This window comes from Neopelma chrysocephalum, unplaced genomic scaffold (genome assembly GCF_003984885.1).
Source record: "Neopelma chrysocephalum unplaced genomic scaffold, ASM398488v2 Primary Assembly neopelma1_85, whole genome shotgun sequence".
Lineage (NCBI taxonomy): Eukaryota > Metazoa > Chordata > Aves > Passeriformes > Pipridae > Neopelma > Neopelma chrysocephalum.
The window spans coordinates 1,295,681-1,323,631 of record NW_020897747.1 but is presented as its reverse complement, the minus strand read 5'-3'; the positions used below and the strand labels follow the sequence as shown (position 1 = coordinate 1,323,631).

Below are 27,951 nucleotides of genomic sequence, written 5' to 3'. Positions count from 1 at the left end.
TGCATACCAGAATTCCTAGGTATTAGGTGAGCAAAAAATAACTATTTTAGAAAAATCACAAATATTCTAACCAGAAATGTGATGTTCTTCTCCTCAGGAAGCTTTTCCTTCTCTTTCCTAGGTGTCCCACATGCCTGGCAGTAAAATAGGCTTGACTTGGAATGCTGAGTAGTTCTAACAAGCTTGTTGTAAATGATCTGCCCAGCTTTAATGCTGTGTAACGAAGCAAGATAATGAATGTTTATAGTTATTAAAGTGATAACTTCCTACTGGAGCTAATATTCAGCATAAAATTACTTTTCTGTTCCTATCTGTGTTGGCACATGCAAGGGAAGACATGATTGTACAGTGGGATAAATTAACGTCCAGAATCACATTGAAATGAGCATCAATTCTCTTCTCCTGTTGGACACAAAATCTCTGCTGGAAACTGGAAGCGCTCAGCTGCCCAATTAAGACTCTCTAAGAAATGGGGTGATGGTTCTAATTGTGTGAAAATTCAGCTGTTTTTTGAGTTACCAAAGCAAACTTCATGAAAAGGACAGGCAGAGTGATGGCAGGCAGAACGGTCTGATATTGCAAATTTGAAAAAATTGAAAAAATGAAGTCAATCATGGAGCATTTACTGGTGAAAATATGTGGTTGGACCCAACTGGATTTGTGGATCATGATGCACTTGGTCTGTACAAACAGACTGGGATTCCCAAGGCATTCAGAGAATGCCTGGGGACCAGTGACAGGACCCAGGGAACAGCTGGGCCTGTGTCAGGGCAGGTTTAGGTTGGATCTCAGGAAAAGGTTCTTCCCCCAGAGAGTGACTGGGCACTGAACAGGCTCCCCAGGGCAGTGGTCATGACCCCAAGGCTGCCAGAGTCCAAGGAGCATTTGGACAGTGCTTTCAAGGACAGGGTGGGATTGTTGGAGTGTTCTGGGCAGGGCCAGGAGTTGGACTGATGGTCCTTGTGGGTCCCTTCCAACTCAGGATATTCCATGGTCTTATGTACATATAGAAAAAAAGCCTCTCTAATCCTCCTGCTCCTGGAATATCATTGGTATGATGAACCAGAAGTAGAAGGAAAGATCTTCTGGCAGAATAAAAATACCCTTGTGGAGGGAATGTGCTGCTGTGGTGCTTAAGGACAGGACTTGGCACTCAGTGCTCTGGGCTGGGTGACAAGGTGGGGGTCAGTCACAGGTTGGACTTGATCTCAGAGGTCTTTTCCAGCCTCAGTGATTCTGGGATTCATCACGTTCGTGGCCTAACAAACAGTTGTTTCCTCAGGTGTGAACCAGAGGGGCCTCGTTCAGTGTCTCCCATGTAATAACAAGATATTGACAAAAGAGAAAATATAAATATTTCCTGTAGTTACAAAAGACAAACAACCAAATCCTTTCATTCATGCCAAGCTCTTTGCTCGGTAAATGTCATCAAAGTCAGATGTAATTGACTTTAACTGCTTGGTAAAATAAGTACTAGGGTTTTTTTCTTTGAAAAATGCCAGTGCACTTATAGAGTGTTTAAATCAGGTTTCACTGTCAGTAATAGCAATTACACAGTTAAAACACCTGCCGGGGGGGTTTTCCCCAACCAAGAGCCAAGCAAGGTGTGCAGACTGAGGATTGTCACTGCTGGTACTTGGAAGATTAGTACTGATACAGCAGTTGGCAATTTTCCCTGTGTCCCTTGGAGGAATTTTATCTGAATTGGTTGCAGTTTGCTCTTCCCCCCCCCAGGATGGGCCTCTGGGCTGGGGGGGCCAAGGTGCTGCCACTCCTGTGCTATGCACATGGAGAGGCACCTAAAAGCACTAGAGATTGCTTGTCTTCTTATTTTGTGCTTTGTGGTTACTTGGGCAGCCTTGAAATGTTTTGGTCTGATTTGAAAAAGACATTGAGGGGCTGGAGCATGTCCAGAGATGGGAACAGAGCTGGGGAAGGGTCTGGAGCACCAGGAGCAGCTGAGAGAGCTGGGGGGGCTGAGCCTGGAGAAAAGGAGGCTCAGGGGGGACCTTCTGGCTCTGCAACTCCCTGACAGGAGGGGGGAGCCAGGTGGGAGTTGGGCTCTGCTCCCAGGGAACAAGGGACAGGACAAGGGGAAATGGCCTCAAGCTGTGCCAGGGAGATTTAGATTAGAAATTAGGAAGAATTCCTTCCCTAAAAGGGCTGTCCAGCCGTGGCACAGCTGCCCAGGGCAGTGGTGGAGCCCCCATCCCTGAAGGGATTTAAAAGCCAAGTGGATGTGGCACTTGGGGACATGGGTGGTGGCCTTGGCAGTGTTGGGAATGGTTGGGCTCAGTGATCTTAGAGGGCTTTTCCCACCTGAATGGTTCCATGTTTTCTGTGATGTGGATGCACAAACTCTCTTGATCTCACACTTGAGACAAGGGGCTGTAATGGCTCAGGACTGGTGGGATCTTGGCAGGTCCTGCTCTGCTTTAAGGGCTGAATTCCTCCCGCCTGTGGCAGATGGACCACTGGGAATCCATAGGGAAAAGGTCTCATTTTCTGGCTGTGTCAGTGAGTGTTTCCCACCCCTGCTCAAACATCTCACTCAAATCAGTTCAGCTCCTCCTCAGGAGCTACAAGAGACACCATTTACCCCTTGGAAGACTTTTTATAAAGGATTCCCCTGCCTCCTGTTTTTCTGTTGCAGACTCAGATTTAGTTGAGATTTGTGTAGCTTAAAACAGTTTTCTCTAAGCATGATATATTTCCTGTAAATGGAGCAGGAGTCTGAGAAGGAAAAACCAAATGAACTGAAATGAAGAAATAAGTCTTGCAAGGATAATGGACTAGTTCCAAGAAGATTCCTTGGCTTGTCCCCTTCCAGGAGAAGGGAAATGGATGAGAATTACTGTGTGTGATCATGAGTTTTAAATCAGAGCTGAGGGAACACCTTGTTTTGCAGGCTCCTGCTGTTGTTTCCTTAAATTTACTTACGCAATTAAACCATCAGGAACTTTGTGTGTGTGGCCAAGGCTTAAAGCAGCCAGGATGGAATGTTGTGTGATACCAAGTAATTCCCAGCGCCATGATCAAACCCAGCTCTTCTGTCCCTGCTTGTTGGTACCTACTAGGAATATTGAGGAGATTTGGAGAAGGGAACAAAGGAGCCAGTTTTCTTGAGGTCTGTGTAAAAGGTGGGAAGATCCCCCAGGAGTGACATTGCTTTGTGTGCATTTTTCTTGCTCTGTGTAACATTTTAGGTGCATTATCAGTGAGAAAAAACACATGGGCTTTTGAAATTATTTTTCATATGTTCAGCCAACTTTATTTTTGAAATATTGTTTTTTTGGTTCTTATTTTGATATTGTAAAGAGAAGCCACAGAGTGGGTTTCAACCAACGTGCTCTCAGGGTTTGGCCCGAATTTTCAGTTCTGAATCAGGTCTGTATGTGGTGTAAACTCAGTGCAAAACTAATGTCTGATGGAGGGAAAAATCCCATTATCTCAGTGGATTAATCTGTTCTTTTAGGATTTGCATCTCAGAATCTGGTGGGAAACTCTCAGTGTGGTGTGTTGGGCAGGGAAATAATTTCACAGCATTCCCTGGGATAGAATGGGATCTCAAAAGGCTGAGAGTTTAATTTTCCCCTGAACATTCTGTCTAATGGAACTGTGAGCTGAGGAAACCCTGTGCCACAAAAACATCCTTGAGATAATTAAAAAATTACATTAATTACATTTAATCTCAGAAATTAAAATTAATACAGAAATACCTGATTGAAAGTTTATTATAAATAGATAAAAATATAAATTCAAGTGGCACTATGCGCCCCGGAGCAGATGGAGAGCTCAGGGAGGTTCCCTGGCGACGGATCTGCTGATCCTTCTGCTGGTGGCCTTGGTCCTCCAGCCTCAGGGACATGTGGGTGCCTGGGGAGGACACAGGGAATGGGAGAAGGATGATAATGATGATGATTATTCCAATAAAACAGCTATTCCTGTTCAACTTCTTAGATGGTTAAACCACATTTTTAGGGATTTTCCTGGTATTTGTAACCAGTTGTAATTTGGAGCCAGTGGATGTTTTCTGGATGACTTCATGTGGTTCTCAATCAAGCCCCTCTATGTCACTGTAAATAAATGTAACAAGATAAAATGAATCTTAGTCCATTCCCAGAATATAAATAAGGAAAATTAATTAAAATCCCTAATTTTAAGTATGCCATAGATGCTTCCCTGGAGTAGCTAAATGGATTTTCATTGATTTTATTGCAAATGTGGTTGTGTTTGCTGCATGCAGAACGTGAGGATGATGTTTGTGAAAGGAGGTGCCTTCCAGCCCAAACCAGTTTGGGATTCTGTGGTTCCAGTCAACTACAGGTTTACCAAAGCTATGTGGCCTGAGGACCTGGCAGCAAATATTCCAAAGCAGAGTCCTTCTTCTTGGGTTTGTTTTGGAGATGGATAAAGCAGCAGAGAAAAGCCTGTGCAGGCCCCCAGGGTTCCATGGGGATAAACTTTTCAGCAGGGCCTGTTGTGATAAGACAAAGGAGGGTGGTTTAAAACTGAAATAAGGTTGATTTAGATCAGATAAGATGTTTTTTGCAGTTCAGGTGGTGAGGCCCTGGCACAGGTTGCCCACAGAAGCTGTGGCTGCCCCATCTGTGGAAGTGTTCAGGGCCGGGTTGGACAGGGCTTGGAGCAACCTGGTGTGGTGGAAGGTGTCCCTGCCCATGCCAAGGGGTGGGACTGGATGGGCTTTAAGGTCCCTTCCACCCCAAACCAGTTTAGGATTCTGTCATTGCAAGAAAATCCCCCCCCTGCTGGGCCCTGTGTGCTGTTGACAGCCCCCTGTGGTGTCAGGAACCAGGGATCTTAAACCTCAACTCAGAAACCATCATTAAAACTGTGCAAGAGAATCACATTTCTGGTTTCTACTTCACTGGTTTCAAAATTCCAAACCTAATTTATAACTCAAATCCTCCTAGAAATGAGCATTTGAAGATTTCACTCAAATACAAAGGGTTGGTTCATGCAGAAATAATTACTCTGCTATGATGCAGAGAAAGTGGAAGTTCTGAAGGTTTGATACTGCAGAATTTAGGAAATTTTCTCCGAATTACATCCTGTTAAACCTGGAGATTGATATTTTATGCTGGAGTTTTCATGAGGCTGGAAATAAAGCAGAAAAGTTTTGGAAATGGGGCCATGTGGAGCAGCAAGAAGCGTTATGGGAGGTGAAGGGTGTGGGGTGATCATCATCATCATCATCCCTTTCCCCTCCTGGTGTGGGCAGATGATTCCCAGCCCTGTGGCTCCTATGGATGCAGGATGGCTGCCCCACAATCCTCCTCAGTGTTTGCTGGTGCATGGCAGTGCCCCTTGTGCTTGGAGAAGCTCCATGTTCCAGCCTGGGACGCTCCCAGTTCCTGCAAAATGTGCCGAAGTACACTCAGCACAAATCACTGCTGTGGGTTTGGGGACCTCCAGCCTTATTTTCCAGCTTGATTGGATGGATTCCATGAATAATTCAGAAAGAACTTTTTATCCAATAGCAACTGTCACGTTCCAAGCTCAGGAGGTCCCCATGCGCAGGGAGGTCACCCAGGTTAGGTGCTACTGCCTGAGAAACTGGCCAAAAATCTAATATTAATTTCCCCCCCCCCCATTTTTGGGACTACATTATGCTCTGTAATGCACCAGGAGCCAGTAGTGCCCAAAATGATCTCGGTGGAGCTTTAGACACACAGGAACCACGGCTGGAAAAATGTGGCAGCCCCTGCTCTGAGCCCTTGGTTACACTTCATTTGTGTTTTACTGGAGAGGGAAATAGCAATGCCACAATCAGGGCCTTGTAAAGGGGAATTGGGAGGAAGGAATCCTCCAAATGAGATTCCAGAAACATTTAAATTGTTGAGACTTTAATACCAATTTTAAAAATTGCTTGTAATACTCCTCTCTGTGTGAGCAGGGACAGGACCAGGGAACGGCTGGAGCTGTGCCAGGGCAGGGTTAGGTTGGATCTCAGGAAAGGGTTCTTCCTCCAGAGGGTGGTTGGGCACTGAACAGGCTCCCCAGGGCAGTGGTCACGGCCCAAAGGCTGTCAGAGCTCCAGGAGCATTTGGACAACGCTCTCAGGGACAGGGTGGGATTGTTGGGATGTCCTGGGCAGGGCCCAGGGCTGGATAGTTCTTGTGGGTCCCTTTCAGCTCAGGAGATTCCATGATTCCATAGCTATTAAATCAAAGCACAGAAGAGAATCAGCCATTCCTCCTTGTCCTTGTGGTGCTGAAGATCCCTGGCACAAAATACATCAAGGCCTTTCCCAGGGCTGAAATTTCAGGGGCATCTCTGGGTTCATTCATGGCCACGTGACCTGTAAAGCTGCAAGAAAACCTGAGATAGGAGAGATGGGGAGTTCACCTTCATGGCTCAGGTGGGGATCAGTGCCTGTGTGTCCTTTACGTTCATGGAATCACAGAGTATCCCGACTTGGAAGGGACCCACAAGGACCATTGAGTCCAACTCATGGCCCTGCCCAGGGCACCCCAACAATCTCACCCTGTGCCTGAGGTTGTTGTCCAACATTCGACTGTATATCCTTAAAAACAAAAATGGTAAGAAAAAGCTTCCAGACAGGATTTGTATTTTCAGTCTTCCAAAGCTGTGGGATCTGACCCCAAGCCGAGTTTGGAGCAGAGGGTCAGCAGGAGTCAGAGCTGAGCAGTCACATGGGGACACGAGCTGGGACTTGGGATTTGCATCATTTGCTTTTCTAACTAAGGGGCTTAAAGTGGTGTTTAATAGTCCTGCTATTTTTGTTATTAAATATGTCAGTTTTAATACCGTCATTATGAGTCCTGCTTTTACAGCTCCTGTGATGAGAAATCTCATTAAAAGTTGGAAATGGTTTCTGTTAACTGTGCTGGTCACAGAGTTCTCATTCAATTTGGACTTTTTTTTCTAATTAAACATCAATGTCAGGAGGTGGCAGCAAGGGGGTGAATTCCTGCATTGGATCCTCCAGGTGGGACCAGGGAAGGGGTGGAGTGTGGTCAGGGAAAGGTTTGTCTGGGGTGGGTCCTGAAGAACCATTTCTCCCCAAAAGGGCAAAAATGAGAATGCCAAACCCCCATTTTAAATAATTTCTCTGAGAAATCTTTTAGATTGAGACACTTCAGTTTCCCAAAAGCAGCAGCAGGAGTTTGAGGAGCAATCAGAGTCTGTCTGTGATTAATGGCAGAGGGTGGAGGGGGGGGGGAATTGCACCAGGTTTTTTGGGGGGATATTTCATGCCCTCTGAACCCAGTGGTGTGGGACTGTGCTCAGCTGTGCTGGGGCATCTGGTGCCTGGTGTCATCCCTGTCATGGAATCACAGAATGGTTTGGTTTGGAAGGGACCTTCAAAGACCATCTAGTCCAACCTCCTGAAATGTCCCCCTCCCTGAGGGCAGGGAGAGTTTCCTTGGTTGGTTTTTAACTGATGGTATTTTTCTCAAACTTCAACAATGCAGGATACAGTTTTAAAAAAAGGCTGGATGTGACATTTCAGCTTTTAGGGGGTTTTGATTTGTTTTGATTTCACTTTGGTTTTGAAGCCACTTTTTTACTCGTTTTGCTGCTCATTTGTTGGGAATTGCAAAAAACCAGGTTGTTAAAGGAAGAGAAAGTGGATAGAGAAATGTTCCCCCAGTAGAGCTCATTGCAGAAGGTGCTCATTGACACTCAGTCCTGACTCTGCAGATTTACAGAAATACTTGCTGACTTTCCATCTCACATCTTCCCTTCCCGCTCCAATAAGCAATTTACTTCAGCGTTTACTAGTTCCTGAAGTGGTTATGGCAATGCATATTGAAATGAGAGCTGAAATTATCCTGCAGAAACAAAAGTGCAGCTCGTGCTGTGGGGGGAGGGTGAGGGACCCAGTGCCAGCAGGAATTTTGGGTTTGCTGTTGGACATAAAGAAACATGGAATAGGTTGGGTTGGAAGTGACCTTAAAGCCCATCCAGTCCCACCCCCTGCCATGGGCAGGGACACCTTCTACTCTTCCAGGTTGCTCCAAGCCCCATCCAACCTGGCCTTGGACACTTCCAGGGATGGGGCAGCCACAGCTTCTCTGGGCAACCTGTGCCTGGGCAACCTAGTCCCCTCTAGACTTCCTCCAGCAGATCCATGTCCTTGTTTACTCAGGTCCTGTTTTGTACTGGGAGCAAAATAATGAAAATCCAGACCTGGCTGGAGCTCAGGGTTTGCAGGGTGTCCAGCTCTGCTGCTTGGTGGGCCGGTGGGTGGCCGTGGAATTTTTATACCTCCAGGCTTTCTGATAAAATCATTTTAATTGCGTAAATTGACAGAAATGGGTAGTTGGAAAGTTCAGCAAACTTCCTGAATCAGCTGTCCTGAAAAGCTGTAGATGCTGTCCCTGTCTGTCTGTCCACACAGGGTCTGCCACCCTGTAAAGCTCAGGGGGACAGGGAGTCCAAGCTGGAGGACACCAATAACTTGCTGATGTCTCATCATAAAAGTGAAGTGGTTGATTTCCCTCTCCATCCCTCAAATTATTATTAGGGTGTGTGTGCAATATCTACTTGATATCAGTACGGATAATTTTGAAGGAAAAATGTTCCAAGGTGAGATGTAGTGGAGGGGAAGTGATGTAAAGCCATGTCAGCCCAGCACAGATTGGGATCTGATACCTGTGGCCATGTTGTCAGTGTGATTTGTGTCCTGTAAATACCCACCTGCATGAAATGAGATGAAATTGTGTTTTCTCTTTGCTCCTAAAAATCAATTGTCCTGTTAAAATCACAGTGAGTGAAAAGCAGACACTGCAGAGCAGCCTCGTGATTTGCAACAGTGTCAGGTCATTTTTTATTCTGTTCCTGAAGACAGGTGGCTCCAGCCTTCCTGTACACGGACCAGGGTTGTGGGATGTAGCTGGGGATGCCTGGGCATGGCTCTGTACCAGGTGGGTCTGGGGACACACTCCAGCCCGGCTCCAACAGGGACCAACTCCTATTTCCACAGCCCCCAGAGCCAAACGTGTCCTCAGAGAAAAACTTGGAGCTTTGTGCCCCTCAAAACACAGTTCCAGATTTGTGGAGTTACAGCTTGTACAGAGCTGCCCCTGGAGAACCTGCTGTTGGAGTATAGGAAGAAAAGCAGTGACAGGACTTGGGAAATGGGAACCCAAACTGATGTTCCTGGACTTCCCCTGGTCTCCTGAACCCTGGTGTGGCTCCTGCAGAGCGAGCAAAGAGGAGGTGGAGGAGGAGTAAGTGCTACCAAACCCATCTGTGCTTCAGCCCCTGAGCCTTAAGAGCATCCCAAGGTGGAAGATTTGCCTGGGAGCCTCCAGGATGTGAAGGGCTGTTGGTCCATCCACCTCCATGCCTAGAATGGGTTGGCCCATGCTGGAATGTTGCACTTGACTGGGTCACGTGCAAGGTCTGCCTTCAGAAGGGGGACACTGTGATGGGAAAGCAGGGGGGTTGTTTTCCCAAAAGCTCTTTGGATAGTTTAAGACCCAAATTTAAGACAGGCCAGTAATGAAGATGCAGGAGGGGAGTTCTGTGTGATCTTAACTGGGCTCTGCAGAACTAATTGGCACATCCCTGGGATTTGGCTCTGCTCCAGAACACATCTCACTTCATTATCCCAAACGATGGTGACACAGCCTGCCAATTGTTCAACAGGCTCATTTATTTCTGATTTCATCTTGGAGGGAATAAGGGATCACTGCTCATGAAAATATAACAACCATAAACTCACAACTCTTGTTTTTTAAAAATTCTATCAGTTTCTCTTCTCACCTCATATTGTTTTTGTTAGATTGGGTGTATTTCTATCCTGAGGAAAACAAACAGTGACTCAGATCTGATGTCACCCAGTGCTTTCTGGACAGGAGAAATATGGCAAGAAAGGTTAAAATACTCCTGGAAGTGTCCAAGGCCAGGTTGGATGGGGCTTGGAGCAACCTCCTCTAGTGGAAGGTGTCCCTGCCCGTGGCAGAGGGTGGGACTGGATGGGCTTTAAGGTCTCTTCCCACCCAAAACAATCCATGTTTTTAGGATTTTTCTTCAAACCTCCCCAATAGTGGAAGTGTTTTGGTTCATAAGTTACTTAGGGAGCATTTAGCACTGACTGGTACTTGGGCTGCTGCAGGTGAACAGACCCTGGGGCTGCAAGTTCTGACCCTTCCAGCCTTGCTCCAAGGGGGTCATTCCCCAGGACACCAGTACTGGGTCAGGCTTGGGATACAAAGGAACAGTTCCCTTTTCAACTTTACATGAGGGTGGAGGAAAGGTTGAATTCAGGATGGATGTGGAAAGCTGTAGAGTGGAAGGATGGAGGGTGGAGGTGCTGGTGGCAGTGGGGAGATGCTATGGGGTGTCCAGCACAACCAGAGAAGAGAATTTAGGCTCAGGGTAGTGTCAGTGCATCACCCTGTTGGTGTTTTCTGGCTACCAGAGATTTAATAATTCTGATTCCCAGAGATTTTCATTAGTCAGGATTTAGCCATATTAGCACTCCTCCTTCTTCAGCCTGAGCTGTTTGTCTGAGTAGTGTCAGTGGTACAAGTACAATGGGCAACTCTGAGCCCCAAATTCCCATTTCAGTCCTGTTCATTTCCGATATTGGAGCACTGCTGGATGGACTCTCCTGCTTTGCCATGAACATGCATTTGCATTTTGTTTCTCCCCTTGGTTTAATTAAAAAAAAAAAAAGCAAAGCCAAAACAACCCAGGAAACTGCTGTTGCTTCGCTTTTGGCCTCAAAGGTACAGAGTTGGTGGCAATGAAACAACCAAGTTCCCAATGCTGCCTGTGGATCTGACCTGGTTGGGTGGTGCAGTGATGGCTCCATTCCCAGATCAGTTACTGAACCTCTGCAGACCAGTCTGACAGTCACTGGGGAAGATTTCCAGAGGAAGGACCCCCTGTGCAATAGAACTGTGACCTGGGAAAATGGAATGATGAGAACTCTGAGTTTCAGTGGAGACAGGGAGTCTTCCAGCACTTCTGACTCCCTGCCTTTGGGAGAGGAGATCCAACAGCAATGATCTCCTGCTTTATTTCCATTTTGGTACCAGGTGGGACATGCTTTGTTTAAATTTCTCTTTGCAGTTGTAACTACCTCATGTTCTGATTAAAGATTCTTAATTTCTCTTTAATGAACTATAACATTTTGCATATTTTTAAGCACACGTTTTGGATGTTTTTAAAAGGCATTTTGCAGAAGAAAGCAGAGCTGTTGCCTACAGCTCCGGCTGATCTGGGCTTGGTGCACTGCTCTGGGTCCTTTAAAATTTCATGATAAAACCCTGTTTGCAGCCCAGAGCAGCAGTTGTTTTGGAGCTGGCAGGAAACCCGGCCTGGAACACCCCAGTAAGTCGGAGTTACTGGGGGTTGCTTTGGCTCAGGAAGGATCCCTGGGTTTAATCCTTTTTGGCACCTTACAAAGTGCCCTGATTTTTTTTTTTGTCTTCTGTTGCTGATACATTTCTTCAAACAAATATTGAGGAGTAATAGCATCAGTGTGGGCATTAGTGAGGAATCCAAGGCATTCCCACAGGCATTGCAAAGCAATCAATTAATTTCAGAAAAATCCAGAGATTTCCAATATTTCCAAATATGGGAAACTGACAGAAACATGTTAAGAACATAATAAAGCTAAAGGGGAAAAGTGAAAATTCCTACTGAAGAGATTTCCCTGGAAGTGTCCAATGCCAGGTTGGACAGCGCTTGGAGCAACCTGGTCTATGGAAGGTGTCCCTGCCCATGGCAGGGGGTAGAGCTGGATGGGCTTTAAGGTTCCTTCCAACTCAGTCCGGTCTGGGATTCTCTGAAAGTGGGGGTTCTGTATCTTAGGTTCTATTTTGCATATAAACATTAAGATTTGTGAGGAATTTCCACGGGAGGGTGGGGTCGTGGCAGATAAAAGCACAGAAACTTGTGTTGAGCCTTATTATCAGCCAAAGTTTTCCCAGTTTTTTTTAAATACCCCCTTCCCAAAAGAAGGAGCTGGAGAGAAAGGAAGTTCAAACAATTTGATTCTTTACTAAGTATGTCTGAAAATGCTCCAGCTTCTTAAACCTTAGTCCAGGTCGTAGATTTATGTCTAAGGGAGGTTGTAGGAACAGAATCTTTTCCAGAAGTGAGGTGGAATCTGAAATGATGCTAAAAACCCCAGGAGAAATGAAGTTTTTCAAGGAAATTGAAATTAAAGTGTAGGAGGATGGAAGAGTTGGAGAGATCTTAATTTTAACCCAGTGGTGTCTGGCAGCTGTTTGCTGAGGTATAACAAGGATGGGCAGCTCTTATTGTGCTGAAGTGTTTTATCTCTGTAGAAGTACTGAAAGAGTAACTGGTGTGAGATTAATTTCTGATTTTAGGAAGACTGGAGACTTTCTCAGGACCCTGAAGGGTCAGCATCCTGTCTGTGGATGTTCTGTACAGATGCCCGGGTGACTTGGGGACTTGGAAATCAGAAATTCCAAAACCACGTCCTTTGAAAATTCAAATATAAAAGTATTATTGATTTTTCTTGTGGGGTTCAGGGAGAGATCGGGCTGTGTGAGGTGTCTGGTCACTGGAAAGCATCAGAGGACTGAGGCAGATTCCCAGGTTGAAAAGCTGCCACAGTCAGACCCTAAGTGGGAAGAACTAAACAAAAACAAATGTTGTTTGTTTTGGGAGCCACCACAGCAAATCCACCCATTTGTACTCACCCTAAGGAGGCATAATCTCGTTTAAACAAACAGATGTTTGTTTTCTCTTGTTTAACTGTGTGCTGAGAGCTGAATCTCCCTCCTCAAGCCCCTTTTTCAGGCATCACTGCCTTGTCCTGTGTAGATAGTCCTGAAAATTCTCCCTGTGGACATTAAGCAAATGTTGGGCTGTGCTGCAGCTCTCACTCACTGCTGGGGGCACTGCCCGTGTTCATCATCCCTTCAATCCCTCATTACACACCAGACTTCCAATGCAGAGGAGAATATTTTCCAATAATCCCTGTTTTATGCCACAGTCAGTGTCCAGCCTGGCAGTCAGAGCTGTAACAGGATCATTGTAATGAGATGCAAATCGTTCCCAAACAGGGCTTTTCTTCCAGAGCTGCTGCTGCCTGTGGGATGTACCCACACCCTGCTGTTCCTCGTGCTTGGGCTGCCCTTGGCACAGCAGGGCTATGTGCTGCTGGCACGGCTGGTGGAGGTCCAGCAGGGCAGGGATGTGCTGGGGACATCCCTCACCCTCTCCAGGTACCCAGGAATTAAATCTGGGCAGAGTCCTGGCAGCTGAAACCAGACAGTCCTTGATTCCTGGGTGATAAAGGACAGTACCCAAGGCTGTCAGAGCCTTGGGTGAGTTGGTGGCAGTTGGAGATGACCCACGTGGTAGCTGACATGGTGATGATCTCCTTCAGTAACTCTGACCTAACAAGGGCTGTTTTCCCACAGACTTGTGCCTCCAGGTATTTAAAGAAGTGCAAACTTCAAGTGAAGCTTTTTTTGGCATCCAGAGCCCTTTCCTTCCTCATGGATGTTGAGCACTGGGTCCCTCAGCAAAGGTGGGGCTTTGCTTTCAGTGTGAGCACTTACAGCCCTCCCTCCTCCTCCCTGCCCTGCCCTGCTCTTCGTGGGAATGGAGGTATTGATTTGTTCAGTCTTTGAATCATGGAATCCCAGACTGGTTAGGGTTGAAAGGACCTTAAAGATCATCTTGTTCCACCCCCTGCCATGGGCAGGCAAACCTTCCATCAGACCAGGTGCTCCAAGCCCCTTCCAACCTGGCCTTGGACACTTCCAGGGCTGGGGAAGTATCCTACAGAAAAGATAGTTCTCAATATTGTCTTTCTGCTGTACAGTTACATATCTGTGCACGTGTGTATCTCTGTCCCTCTGTAGTTCTGGGTCTCATGCCTCTATTTTTCATTTAACCAAAGAGAGAAATTCCTACACTAATTTCCTGATGCCCTTCTAGGGCAATTTATTAATCTGATGGAATACAATGAGGTGATTAAACTTCTGCATTATCAATTTAAGCTAAAAAATAAAGCACTTCCATGCCAAAATCCATAAGCTGCTCATGTTTCTTGCAGTGGTTGTGATGCTCTGGATTCCCTGGTGTCTGTGCCAGGCTGGACCATCCCTGCTGGGAGCTCTTCCTCTTCAGAAACATCCATTCATTCTGGAGTCACCCTTCACCTTCCAGCTCATTGTCATTCTTCTGGGCTCCATCTGGGGTGACTGAATGTATTATTTGTGTTACTTCCCAGTACACCAGGAAAATAGATCTTCAGTAGCAATTTCCATATTTTTTTTTTCTGATTTCAAAATAGGAAAACTCAAAACAAAAATAAACCACAGGAAAGCTGGATGAAGAACTGCAAAGCAGTTGAGGTAGTTCTGCCAAAACCAGTGATGCTGCCAAAATTCAAAGGTTGGATGGGGCTTGGAGCAACCTGGGCTAGTGGAAGGTGTCCCTGCCCATGGCAGGGGGTGGGACAGGATGAGTTTTAAAGTCCCTTCCAACCCAAACCAATCTGGGATTCCATGATTCTCTGGTGTAAGTTCTGTTCGTGTATGGTGTCTCCTTCTCTCCAAGCAAGCAAAATATTCCTGTTTGCATCTAGTTGTGAAATTTGCTTCAGTTTCTGGTTTCCAGCTCGAATCGAGGGGCTGTTGGCAGGTTCTCAGTGAGGAGCACTCAATAGGGCAGAGCTGTGTTCCATGAATCACCATTGCCCTTTGTAACCACCTTCATGGTGCATTCCAGGGAAAGTGACAAACAGGGATTGCCATTCTCACCGGTTTCCTCCAGCTTTTGGCAGTTTTGGGGCATCTGTGGTTCCTGGAGCACCACAAAGTGCTGCAGCGTGTGGAGACTTTCCCCGGTGCTGAAGGGGAGGAGAGCACAGGGGAGCTCCACCACACCCAGGGGACACTGTGACTTTCTCCTGGGGAAGTTTGGGGTAGGAATGAGGACAGGGCAGGCTTTGCTGAGCTTTCCAGCATCTGTGCTGAAGGTGTTTCTCATGAGGTCTCACCCAGCAGCACCTCAGCAGAGCCGTGAGGGCAGCGGCTGCTCGGAACACACCACACGTTTGGGATCTGAGGGAGATAATCAGATTCAGAACATGCTGAATCTTTTTAATGAATGTGTCTGGGCCCTTCAAAGAAACAGAGGAAGGAGAGGAAATTCCTCAAAGGTATGTTCTAGGCAGCCTTGTGTTTACCCACCAGAAATTGCCTTGAGGAAGAGCATGGTATGTCCTTGAGGAGAAGGGAGGAGCAGAGCTGAGGGGCTGAATGGAGCTAGAGGAGGCTACATGTTTGGTAAAAAGTCAATTTTTTAGTATTACTGCTTAATTCTTCCTTTTTTCAAGCAAAGAGACCTCTCCTGTCCTTTGCAGAGAGGCAGAATTGCCCCAAATTACCTCGTCAGGAGGGATGGTGCTTCTAAATGAAGCAAGTCCCTGAGCCCTGATCTCCAGTAACTTCTGGGGTCAGGAAATGATAGCAGCAATAATAGAAATAAATTGGTGCATTTCTGTGTCTGACTGGTACCGACTATTAGACACAGAGGCTGAAATTACTAATTTCATTTCTCTCCTCTTTTCAATTAAACTCTGTGTTTATATCCCAGGAATTTTACAAACTCATCCTCCCTGTGGCTGAGAGGAGTTTGATTGCACCAAGACAAGAAAAGAGGGGCCAAGGTGACAAGTGTCCACATCAGGGGAGGGTTAGATTATATATTAGGTAATTTTTTTAATGGGAAGGGTTGTAAAGCATTGGAACTGTCTGCCCAGGGTAGTGGTGGAGTCCCCGTCTCTGAAGAGATTTAAAAGTTGTGTGGATGTGGCACTTGGGGACACGGGTTAGTGGTGAACGTGGTGGTGGTGCTGGTTGACAGTTGGAGTTCGTGATCTTTAAGGTCTTTTCCAGCCATTCCATGATCCCATCCATGGTGCTGATGTCACTCACCTGGCTGAGCACCCTCGGGGCTGGGAATGGGCAAGTTCCTTCAGAGTGTTCCAGTAGTGAAAAAGTTGGACCAGACACAGATTTATTCTGATTCCTTCTCGCCAAACCATCCTGCATCCCGGTCTCTTCTGCCCAGGCCCATCCTCAGCAGCAGGAAGGCTGGATTTCTCTGCTGGGCTTGGTTTCTATCGGGCAGGAGCTTCGTGCTGATGCTTTTGCCTGACCTGCTTCGTCCTGGTCACACAGTTCTTAAGGTTATTCCCTTCTCTTCCAAGGTGTTTGAACTCTACCTGTTTCTTTGTCTCAGTTCAAGTCCAAGTCCCCCAGGAGGCATTAGAGAGGCAGCAGAGCTAAGTATGAAATGCTGGCCATGATTTTTAAAGCGAGACGTGGTTTCTCTGTAGTATCACATGTTGGATTTTCATTCCCAGCGTCGCCTTCTGGAGCTCCCCATGCAGAGCTGGAGATTACAGGCATTTCTCACATGGGCTGGGGGAGTGCCTGGGATCAGATCCCTCTCAGAGGACTTAGCGCCTTGAGCTCAGTGCCAGCAACAGTGAGGGGGGTTTGGAGAACGGGTCAGACACTGGAGTGAGCAGGGATGGAGGTGCTGCCTTGAGCATGGAACCCCCTTTCCCCTCACCTTTCTCTGTGTCTGGTCACCCCTTTCCCTATCTCTGGTCACCCCTTCTCCTCTCACCTTTCCCTGTCTCCATGTTGTGGTGGCTGTTCCTACATAACAGAGCAGCTTCTTCCAGGTATGGGATGAAGCTGGTGAGTGCCTGCCCTGCAACCCAGACATGCTCATTACCTGCTGCTCAGGAATTAATTACTTCATGGCTTCACTCATCTGCTCCTCAAATTTCTGTTCCTTCCAGCAGTTTCCAGGCATTTGGGTGAGATTCCTTCACACTGGAATGCTTTTCTTAAATGCAGTTTTGTAATTTGGTGGTTAAAATAGGGTCACAGAATCCCAGAATGGTTTGGGTTTGAAGGGATCTTAAAGCCCATCTCATTCTACTCCCTTGCCATGGGCAGGGACACTTTCCACTAGCCCAGGTTGCTCCAAGCCCCGTCCAACCTGGCCTTAGACACTTCCAGGGATGGGGCAGCCACAGCTTCTCTGGGCAACCTGTGCCAGGGCCTCACCACCCTCACAGGGAAGGATTTCTTCCCAATATCTCATCAAAAGTGCAACTGCAGGGAAATACAAACTATGTCATAAAGGAGAGAAAAGATGGAAAAGGTGATTGGAACAGGGGTGATTAGGGGTATTTGAAAAACCGTGGCTTTTTTCTCACTGCTGAGCAGGATGGTGGCTCAGGCTGGGCAATCGCTGGTGCTGAATCCTGATCCCCCCCTGAATGGGTGGCTGGTGCCTGTGTGGAGCCTCATGGTTGTGCTGTGGTTTGGTGGGACTAGCTGGGAGCAGCCAGAGGCTGTTGCCTGGAGAAGGCTCAGGGGTGACCATGTCACTCTCTAGAACTACTTGAAATGAAGCTTTGGTGGGGGTCAGGCTCTTCTCTCAGGGAACAAGGGACAGGACAAGAGGGAACATTCCCTGGGGCTGCAGGTGCCTGGGCAGCCCCTTGGCTGGGCCCCCCACTCTCCATGGGGAAGTATCTGCTGAGCTGGGGGAGCAGCTCTGGGGATGGAGCTGTGCCCGGTGTGATCCTTCTGCTCCACCCCTGGTGATGCCCAACCGTGGCTGAGGTGGGGCTGGACAGTGTGGCCATGGGGACCAGCAGCTGAGGGGGGATCTGTGGAGACCCTGAACCCTCTGCAGGAGGGTTGAGGGTTCCAGTCCAGCCACGGAGCCTCCAGCACCCCCGCTCTCCCCTCTGCGTTCCATCATCCCACGTGCCATTGAACACTCTCTCATCGGGGTGCAAATAAGGGCACTGTTTCACTTGCAAGAGGATCTTCAGCTTTCTGAACCTTCCACTCCTGTGCCTTTGTCCTCCCTTGTCCTTGTGGTGTCCTTGCAGTGTAAGGAGATGTGGATTGCTCTGTGTTTGTAAAATGCAGGAAAATGCGCTGAAATAATCTCAAAAAGGGGCAGATGTTCTCTGAACACTTGGTTTGCTCGTCAGGCCTCCCTGACTCTGCAATAATCCAAAACTTCATAGGGAAGAGCACTTTTATCCTCCCTCCCACTCCACAGGATTGTTTTAGAGTAAAATTTGCCTAAATTTAATCGTAAAACGCTCAGAGTGTGGCTTCATACTGGAGTGTAATTCCAGCCCAGGTTATGTTCAGTTCAGACCAGAAGCTGATATTGCATTGTGACATTCAACTCAATCCAGAGTTTATTTGTATTCCAAATCCATCTATTGCAAAGGCTGCTCTTTATGAGCTCAAAGAGCTATAAAGCATAAATATTTATTCCTTAAAGGTTAAGATTGCCTTAAATCATTCCAGCTTATTTGGTGAGCAGCACTTATAATTAAAATAAGCAGTTGAACTCGATCTGCATGTATGAAATAAGTATATATATGTATATGGATGTATATACTTGACTGTGATGCGGGTGGAAGCTGTGGGATAATTGCTTCCATCACATCAAAAGATGCACTGATATTGTGTTTGGATTTGGTAATAAATCAACATAAAGAAGCAGCTGAAATTATATAATGGCAAGTCACATTTCAACAGGCAGCATAAACCGTGGTAGGAGAATGAGCAGAGCTCAGCTCAAATGTGTGTGTGGAATTACAGGGAGATAATTATGCATGTTATGAAAATTATTCCAGTTTTGGGTGTAGAGAATTCATAGAATCCCAGACTGGTTTGGGCTGGAAGGGACCTTAAAGCTCGTTCAGTGCCACCCCCTGCCATGGGCAGGGACACCCTCCACTAGCCCAAGTTACTCCAAGCCCCGTCCAACCTGGCCTTGGACACTTCCAGGGATGGGGCAGCCACAGCTGCATAACCTTTTCCAAGGATATTGTTGTAGATAACAGGTTGTTCATGTGCGCAAACCCCACCAGAACAAGGTGATGAAATTCCATTTTAATCTGTCTGATACTTCTGAAATCAACAGGATTAAAGTCTCCTTTTTGTTGTCATTAAAATTAATTTGAAAAGCTGAAGAAACCCCAAACCCTCTTGCTCTATAAAATATTATTCCTGGAATTAATTGTGTAGGAGTGTACATCTAAGGTACAGATGGAAATGGTCTCCAAGGATGTGGAAACCAGAATTTCCATGTGTTCACGTGTGTGTTCTGCTGAGGGGCTGTTGGGAATCTGCTGTTGTGCCGTGTAATTAGAGGCACCTTCGACTCCAGAGTTGGAATTGCTGGTTCCTCAGCATTCCTTGATATCCAGAGAGCTCATAAAAGGTAATGGTTTTGCCAGGGGCTTTGACAGAAGCAGAACTAAGGAACTGTCATTGCCTGAGGTCTGAACATGGGCTCAAGCTGGAAAATGGTTCAGTTCTTGTTAGAGGTGGCCGAGGTACAAGTGCCTCCAGTCACGCTGTGGTGCTGTAGGGAGCACAACAAACATCCCACTGACCTGCTCCTCTTCCCTAAATGCTTTATTTATCATTCTTTCTTCCCAGCAAGTCTGGATTCCATTTATCACTGCACCATGCAGAGGAATTTCTTTATTGTGCTGTCGATCGTGTCTTGCAGGGATTTCTTTATCCTGACTTAATGTTGGGGAAAAAAAAGAAGGGAAATAATGAAATGTTTCATTTCCTGATATTTATCCTGTAGCTGGTAGTTCATCTCCTCATATCCCAAGGAAGTCCTTCAGCTCTCCCCTGGGAGGGTGGTGAGGCCCTGGCACAGGTTGCCCAGAGAAGCTGTGGAAGCAACCCTGGAAGTGTCCAAGGCCAGGTTGGACGGGGCTTGGAGCAACCTGGGGTAGTAGGAGGTGTCCCTACCCATGGTAGGGGCTTGAAACTCTCTAAGGTCCCCTTCAACACAAACCATTCTGGGATTCCATAGTTCTGTGTTGGTGAGAGTTATGTTTAATGCTGTGCTTTGGCACCTGGGATTGTAGGAACACAAATCATAGAAGGGGTTTAAAGTGTGTGAGTGAGTTTTTATGAGTGGAGGTTTCAGAAATTATCCATATTATTCTTAAATTCAGAGAAGTTGGGATGGGAACTGTTTGATAGCCCATGAACAGTTAGTGAAATGAAGGGTCAGTAAATCTGGCAGCTTGGATTGTGCTTGGGAAATACATTCTTCCCAAAGTCTGCCTAAAGTAAGGATGTGTCTGTACTGACAGGTCAGTTTGGAAATGGTGGCTTGTAAATAGAACATGGAACTTCTAATGGGACACCTGAACTTACAGCTGAGAGGAGAGGATGTTGTGTGGGCCTTACATGGGATTCTCAGTTTCTGAAAAATGGTTTTGTGCATAATTAATGGAAAATTAATACTCCAGGTTTGACCTTAAATTTGGCAACAGCCCTGAATTCTCCAGGACTGAGTGGCCTGGTTTAATTAGCACAGTTCTAGCAGCAAACCTGGGTTACTGATTTTCCCACATGAGCACATCAGTGATTTTCTGCTTTGGGCCCTGTCTGAGCAGACTGTGGTTCCCTGGATAAAGCTGCAGTTTTAAATCATTGGCAAAATCATTTCCTATGGATAGAGTGGGACACAAAGAGTTTGTGAAGAGTAACAGTAGAAACCAGAGGTGTGTTCTTTAAAATAAGAAAACTGGTCTCACTGTAATCTGCTCTGAAGGCATTAATCTGTCCATGCAAATTCTTATTTTGAGGGCCATGTTTTCTTTCATTTAATTTCAAAAATTCTGAGAATTAGTGGGCAGGCTGGAACAGGAATTTAACTAAAGACAAACCTTCTTGTTTTAAACTTGCAAGTGGCTTTGGGGGGAAGTGTTTAGCAGGAGATTAATAATAAAGTCATTAAAGTTGGAAAAGCTCTCTGAGGTCTCCACGTCCAACCCTCAGTGCAGCATCACCATGTTCACCACCAGCCCATGGCCTCAAGCGCTGAAAGAAATGTTCTGTGAAATACAGTTGGGAAACAAGCTGAGTTTTTTAAAGGCTTCTTTTTTACAGGTTGAAAATGGGTTTCCTTATGGTTTGCACACAGGTTCTGGCTCCAGGCTGGATACCCACATGGGTCCCTTGATGCCAACTCAAGTCACCCGTGTCACCGCAGTGTCCGCGCCGGCTGTGACGTTCATGGCCACCAACCTCATGGACCAGGCACTGACAGGTGGGTTGTGTTTCCGTGTCCTGGAATGATGACTGAAGCACAGGCTGTGGATTTGTGTCCTCCCAACCAACCTGTGCTTCCTGTGCTGCACGGGGATGGGGACCCTCAATGAGTCTCGTCCAATTTGATGACATTTGCTTTAGTTAATTAGGGGTGTACTCGGTGTGTTTTGGGTTCTCTTTTCTCACTCCAGCAATTGGCTGTAGCTTTGAATTTGATGATATAAAAGGCAGGTCTCTGACACATCTTAGGCTTTCCCTGTCCTGCACTGGTGGTTTTCACAGCCCTGCAGTGACAATGTGCTTGTCTTTGGGGTAATTGCTCCACAAGGCCTTGTTGGCCAAACCCTCCGAGGGCTTTTTGTGATGCACTGTGTGATAAACCAGGTTTATTTATTGCCATTTAAATGTGTGTGTGTTGTGAGAGAAGGGGCAGTGCTGTTTCCAAAGGCTAGAGGAAGTCTCGTGGCTTTTTTCAGATTTGTGTACACTCAAATCACCGTCAGATTTTGCCAGGAAATTGGGAATATCACCCCTAACAACAGGACATTGCTCTTGCGGTGCTGTCAGTGTGAAGGCAGGAGCTCTGTTACTGCAGGGGAGATGCTGCAATGGGGTTGAAGAGGTGATTCCTCTGCCTGAGCTGGGGCCACGCGGCCACAGAGGGGGATCCAGCCACCCTTGCTACCTTTATGGCACTGCAGGGCTGTGCAGGCACCTTCCGAGCCCTGTTCCATGGAAAAAAATGAGTGTTTATCAGGAATTACTCTAGGGATCAGTTCAGGAGTAATTTATCTGATCCTTCAGCCCTAAAGATTAGACTTTGTTGTCCAAAGAGATTGTAAATCCCCATCCCTAGAAGTGTCCAAGGCCAGGTTGGGCAGGGCTTGGAGCAACCTGGGCTAGTGGAGTTGGGTGTCCCTGCCCATGGGAGGGGGTGGGATTGGATGGGTTTTGAGGTCCCTCCCAACCCAAACCACTCTGTGATTTTATGATTTTCAGGGCAGTGACAAATAGCACCTCTTGGGCAGTGCTGGCTCTGTGCCTGGAAAATCCAACCATGCAATGAGTTTGTCCTTGAACTCTGCACCAACAAATAATTTGTCATTGTTATTGTACTGTTCCCATTACAAATCTCCAGAACAATAAAGGGGATGGTGAGAAGTAACTGCTGGAGGATGGAGAAAAGCTCAGCTCAGGTAGACTTGTTCTAAGAGGGGAAAGGAGTGCTTGGAGGGCACAGCAAAACTGGTGAGAGCATCAAACAGACACCAGTGACAGTGGAAAATACCATGTGCAGGTAGGAGCTGGAGTGGGATCTGTCCCTGAAACTGTGGTGACAGGTTGAAGTGCCACTGGGAGCAGGGCATGGACCTGGCTGGTGTAGCCAGCACTGAAATCCCACAGTGGGATTGAGTGAAAACTCAACTCAGCAGAGGAGGAGTTGGGAATCAGTCAGGGAGGGGTTTTAGGCCAATCTCAAAAGCAGAGCAATAGGGTTATGAGGAGAGACAGAACTGACCTGTGGAGATGCTGGGGGATGATAACACCCAGAGTATTCACATGTGTGCACTTAAGTAAATCCAATTCTCAGAAGCATTTGGAATCAGAACTTTAAACTACTTCTGAGATTAATGGTGGTTTGGCCTCTACATACTTTTGCAAAACAAAATTTTATTATGTCTTGTCCACAGCTCCTCGTGCCATGAATCAACCTTCCCTCTTCCCCTCCCTCTCTAATTCTGCTTTTAATCAGCTGTTTATGATCACACACCGACATCCTCTGTGATTTACCCAAGGTAGTTTTGCTGCTTCACCTTTCCTTTTCACACTGTGAATTATTCATGTCTCTGTACCTGCCGTGGAGCAGGAGAAGCCTCTTTGATCAGGTATTTCATCCTCTGTCTGCAGCGCATCCTTGGGCAGCAGCACAGCAAAGGGATGATGATCACACCGCTGGGTTTAGGGGCAAAAAAAGGGGTTGGAAAGATGTTGTGGTGCCTGAATTGTCAGGCAGCAGTTTAGTTTATGCACTTAAGTAAAAAAGGAGGGGAAAAAAAGATTATTTAATGAGAAACGAGTAAAGCTGAGGAAAGACATTCTCCAGTTGGCAGTGGAGGGTGAACACAGGCTGTGCTGGATGTTCTTCCCCAGCGTGGGCAGAGGAGGGGAGATCTATAATGATGGAAAAAGTCCTAACAGGGGCTTGCTTGGTGTCTTCCATGGGAAACACAGAGGGTTTGTGGGGCAGTGGATGGACCACCCTCCCCCACCTCTGTGATGTTTGGGGGCTTGGGGTCCCCCCATGGCACAACCCATGGGGTTGGTGCTCCTGTCCTGAGCCCACTGGGGATTCCTGAGCTTGAGAAGGGAGGCACAATCTTGGATTATGTTTCTCTTTACATTATACTTAGGAAAAACATTCAGTGTTCAACTGTAGACATAAAACTAAATGACTCCTGCAGTGCACAGGGACTGTCAGGACTTTCATTTGTTATTTTATTTTCCTTTTTTTTTTATTCCCATCTTCTTTTCTGGGTGCTGACTGTCCCAAATGTTGTGTTTCCCTCGTGAATGCCTAAGGAGCTGCCTGCTGCAGAAGCTCACCCACGTGTGCAGCAAAAGCTGCAGCACCCAAGTCTGTCCCTGGGGCTCTGGGGATGCTGTGAGGTAGCTTTTCAGAGCTGCAAAAAAGAGATGGAAAAAGAGATTGAAGAAGAGATTGAACAAGAGACTGCCTCAGGCGTTTGCAGTGTCTCCTCCAGAAAGGTGTGTGAGGTTCAAAGAGGACTGAGAGTGGCTGTTGGTGTGGGAGAGCTGTCCACACCAGCCCCTCCCTGCTCTGGGCTTCATCCTCAGCTTCATTTACTAACGAGCAGGGCGGGGAAAGCAGAGACAAAAGCAGTTACACTCTGTTGTACCTTCCTGCGCATCAAACCAGAGCTCCTGGAGTGTGTTTAGGGTCTCTCTCCTATTTTAGTTTGCTTAAATCTCCCAATTGACACTCACATGTTTCCTGTGAGGGTGGTGAGGCCCTGGCACAGGTTGCCCAGAGAAGCTGTGGCTGCCCCATTCCTGGAAGTGTCCAAGGCCAGGTTGGACAGGTCCCCGGGTTATCCCTCCAGTGTCCAAGACCTTTCTGAGCACACTCCTGGAATGTCCTTCCCCTTTCCAGAGGCCAGGCAGGAGAAGGTAGAGGTGGACATTGACTGGGTGTGACTTCACTGTGTTCAAAGACCAGTGTTCCTGGTAAAGCTTTGATTCCTGATTACCAGATACTGAGGGAAGGAAGATGAATTTAGAGCCCTCTTTGATATGTATTAGCTGCTCCCTACTCCTGGCTCCTTTAATGTGGAAATTAATTGATCTGGTTTGTAAATCTTCTCTTTCTCTACCCATAAAAACTGAGTAAGTCATCTTCTGAGCAAAATGACATGGATTTAATTTTTTATTATTCTGAAATATTCCAAGTGAAGCAGAGTTAAATATGTGTTTTAAGAGGACGAGAAGACAAAAAGCCCTCCACAATTAAGAAAATAACGTATTTCTTAATATGTCTTACTGCAAAAACTCCTTTTTTTCTGATGTTTGGGTCTGTGTCTCACACCTGCTGCCTTTTTGCCTTTCCCTGGGGTCCCTTAAGGCCTCTCTGTTCTGGAGATATTTCGTAGCAGCAGAAACTACTGGTGTTTAGGATTTCAGGATGGAGACGGGAGTCTGGAAAGGAGAGAAAAGTGTTCTTGTATTGCTTCCAGTGGAAATGCAATCCAGCACTTGTTGGTGGTTCCTACGGAGGTTATCCCAGAGCACAGGAAGATCACAGCAGGATCTCTGGGCTAGGAGGAGAGGGGGTGGCCAGCACCAAACCCCACGGGGGAGAGGGCTACTGTTCCCAGGGGGGCCGTGGTCCCCACAGAGAAGAGGATCATAGAATCAGGGAATTATTTCTGCTGGAAAAATCCTCTGAGATTGAGTCCAACACTTAGCCAAGCACCACCAAGTCCCCCACTAAGCCATGTCCCTCAGGATATCCCATGAGAAAAGATTGTGGGTTCAGGGAGAGCAGGACACAAAGCTCAATGCAATAAAAGCCTCCTTCTAAGGTCTGTGAACGATTCTCATTAAAAGGTGGTATTTGGAAGGTATGTGAGTGAATAAAGAGCTGAGTGAGAAGGAAGAGGTGGAGAGAGGGGGTTCAGAGCTGTAGGGAGTGGTTTGGTTTCTGTTTATTAGTTTTGGCTTGTTGCAAGTTTATTTGACATTAAAAAAATTGCTTTCTCCCCACAGATCATGGCAAAGAATCGAGCAGATCCTCCTGCCCCCCGACTCTGATCCTGCACACGGACAGGAAGAGTGTCCCTGTGGACAGCGACGGCAACAAGGTCTGTGCTGGAGCTTCTTAAAAAGCTCTTTAAACCATTGAACTGCACAAATTGGAGTCAGGGTGTGGGGCTGTGCTGGTGACACACAATCATTTCCTGCAGCTAATTTTAAAGAGCCATGGACTTAATTTACCTTGATGTTTTGTAGGAGCTCTGTCACTGAGTGTCAGAGTGTTAGGGAAGGGACCCTTGCAGCTGGTTTGCTCCCCATGAAATCCCAGAATGGTTTGTGTTGGAAGGGACCTTAAAGGTCATCTCGTTCCATCTCCTGCCATGGGCAGGGACACCTTCCACTACACCAGGTTGCTCCAAGCCCAGTGCAACCTGGCCTAGGACATTTCCAGGGATGGAGCAGCCACAGCTTCTCTGGGCAACCTGTGCCAGGGCCTCACTACCCTCACAGGGAAGGATTTCTTCCCCATATCCCATCTAACTCTGCCCTCTGGCAGTGGGAAGCCATTCCCCCTTGTCCTGTCCCTCCATCCCTTGTCCCAAGTCCCTCTCCAGCTCTCCTGGAGCCCCTTTAGGCACTGGAAGGGGCTCTCAGGTCTCCCTGGAGCCTTCTCTTGTCCAGGTGAACACCCCCAGCTCTGCCATCCTGTCTCCAGAGCAGAGGGGCTCCAGCCCTTGGAGCATCCATGTGGCCTCCTCTGGACTCACTCCAGCAGCTCCAAATATTTCTGTGCCATTTTATGGGGGCAAGAGTGCAGCTGGGTCACCTCCACCCTGTGTTGTTTTGCCTTTTGGAAGTCAGGGAGCAGGACCAGTATGATGGCCGTGAGGAGCTGGGCCCTTTGAGGCACCTACTGCTCCCTGGGCTCATTCTTTCCTGGTTAGTGCCATACACAGAGTAATCCCTGCTCTCCCAAGGGAGCCATTGGCATGGACACGAGCACATTGGCTGCTTTTTCATTTATACTGCTGCAAGTGGGGTGACATTTTTATCATTCCCGTTTATCTGGGCTATTCCCGAGGCAGCTGGTTGTTCATAAAGCCACTCATGGGATAATGGCCCGAAGGGGAATCCACTCCAGGTTAAAGGGGTGATTTGTACGGCAATAACAGTACAAATAAAGCATGGGCTTTATTTGTTAACTCATCTCTGTCTGCCTTTCCAGGGTCATTCCTTTAAACTGGTGGCTGAGGGTGACAGCACAGCCAACGGCAACAAGCCCGTGGCCTCCACCCCTGTGCCGGGATCACCATGGTGAGCAGGGGGGGTCAGACTGATAGAGGTTGTTCCTCAGTGCCATTCCCTTCCCAAACATGTGTTAGTGGGAAAGACAGAACTCCCATGGGCTGTCTTTCTGACTGAAGCCACAGCTGGGTTTGTGCAATCACTTTGGTGGGATGTCTTACCTGTGGTGCACAGGGTGTGTGTCAGATTATTTTAATACTCTGCAGTGGTGGAGCACTTTTCCAATTTGGACTCTTTTACCCAGACCAGACCATTTTTTAACCAGCTTTATTCCCTGCTTTTAATAACAATTAAGCAGCAGAGCTTCTAATTAAAAGATTTGTTCCTTCCAGATATTTATCTTCAGAGATACCAACATTTTCCTCCTGTCAAGAGTGTGTGTGTGTGTGGGTGGGTGTGTGTAAGTCAGTGTTTGTTAGTTCTCATTGTGATTCAGAAAGTGCTGGCTTGAGATGGAAATTCTGTTTGTTTATTCACATATAAATTTAGGGAAGTACAGCTCTCGGATTTTGAATGTCTATTAAGGATGGTGCAATACTTATTTTCATATTGTCTTGGCTGATTCCAAATAACTGTCAGGACAAAGAGCTGAACTGCTGCCATGCATCTCTTACCTGGCCAAGCATTGAGACTGCACTTGGTCACGTCTGTCAGATCTGAAACAGCCCTAAAAAATCAACCTAAAGCTTTGGGGCAGTGCTGGAGTGGTGGTGGGGACCCATCCAGTTGGGGGAACCTGTCCAGAGCAGGTGGGACCTGGCTGGGATGCCACTGGGGGGGCTGTGGGGATGTCCCAGGAATGCCTTTGGGATGCCGTGGGGATGGCCCAGGAATGCTGTGATTACACCTCCTCCCACCAGCCCAGCAGAAAAGGCTCCCATGGCCACCTGCCAGCAGCAAGCAGAGCCCTGGACTGTGGCATCAAGGTTATGGCCCCCCTGTCCCATGGCTGAGGCTCCTGCCACTGGCTGCTCTCAGCCATGGCTTTGGATCAGGAAATCTCTTTTCCTGTGGCTGCTCATGCTGTGGGCACACAGTGAGCTCTGTGCTTGGTTCTTTCTCCCTTCTGGGATAGGATTTCCCCTACTGCTTCAGGGGAGGGGGCTCTTTCAACCATTTCTGTGATGCTGTGTTGGCAAGGAGAGAGTTGGCGTTGGGGTGGGCTGGCAGGGCACGGGCAGAGGGCAGTCCCAGGGGGTGTCACTGGGCACAGCAGAGGGGCACAGGGCAGTCCCAG

The 27,951-nt window shown here is 47.2% G+C and overlaps 1 protein-coding gene across 1 annotated transcript in view; it reads left to right on the top strand.

The window, feature by feature from the left end:
* TCERG1L (transcription elongation regulator 1 like) overlaps positions 1-27,951 on the top strand; it is a 58,688-nt gene that overhangs the window by 15,637 nt on the left and 15,100 nt on the right. Inside the window, exons 5-7 of the mRNA XM_027692127.1 lie at positions 21,010-21,135; positions 25,422-25,516; positions 26,635-26,723. Of these exons, the coding sequence (XP_027547928.1) occupies positions 21,010-21,135; positions 25,422-25,516; positions 26,635-26,723 (310 nt within the window). The remainder of the gene's footprint in view (positions 1-21,009; positions 21,136-25,421; positions 25,517-26,634; positions 26,724-27,951) is intronic.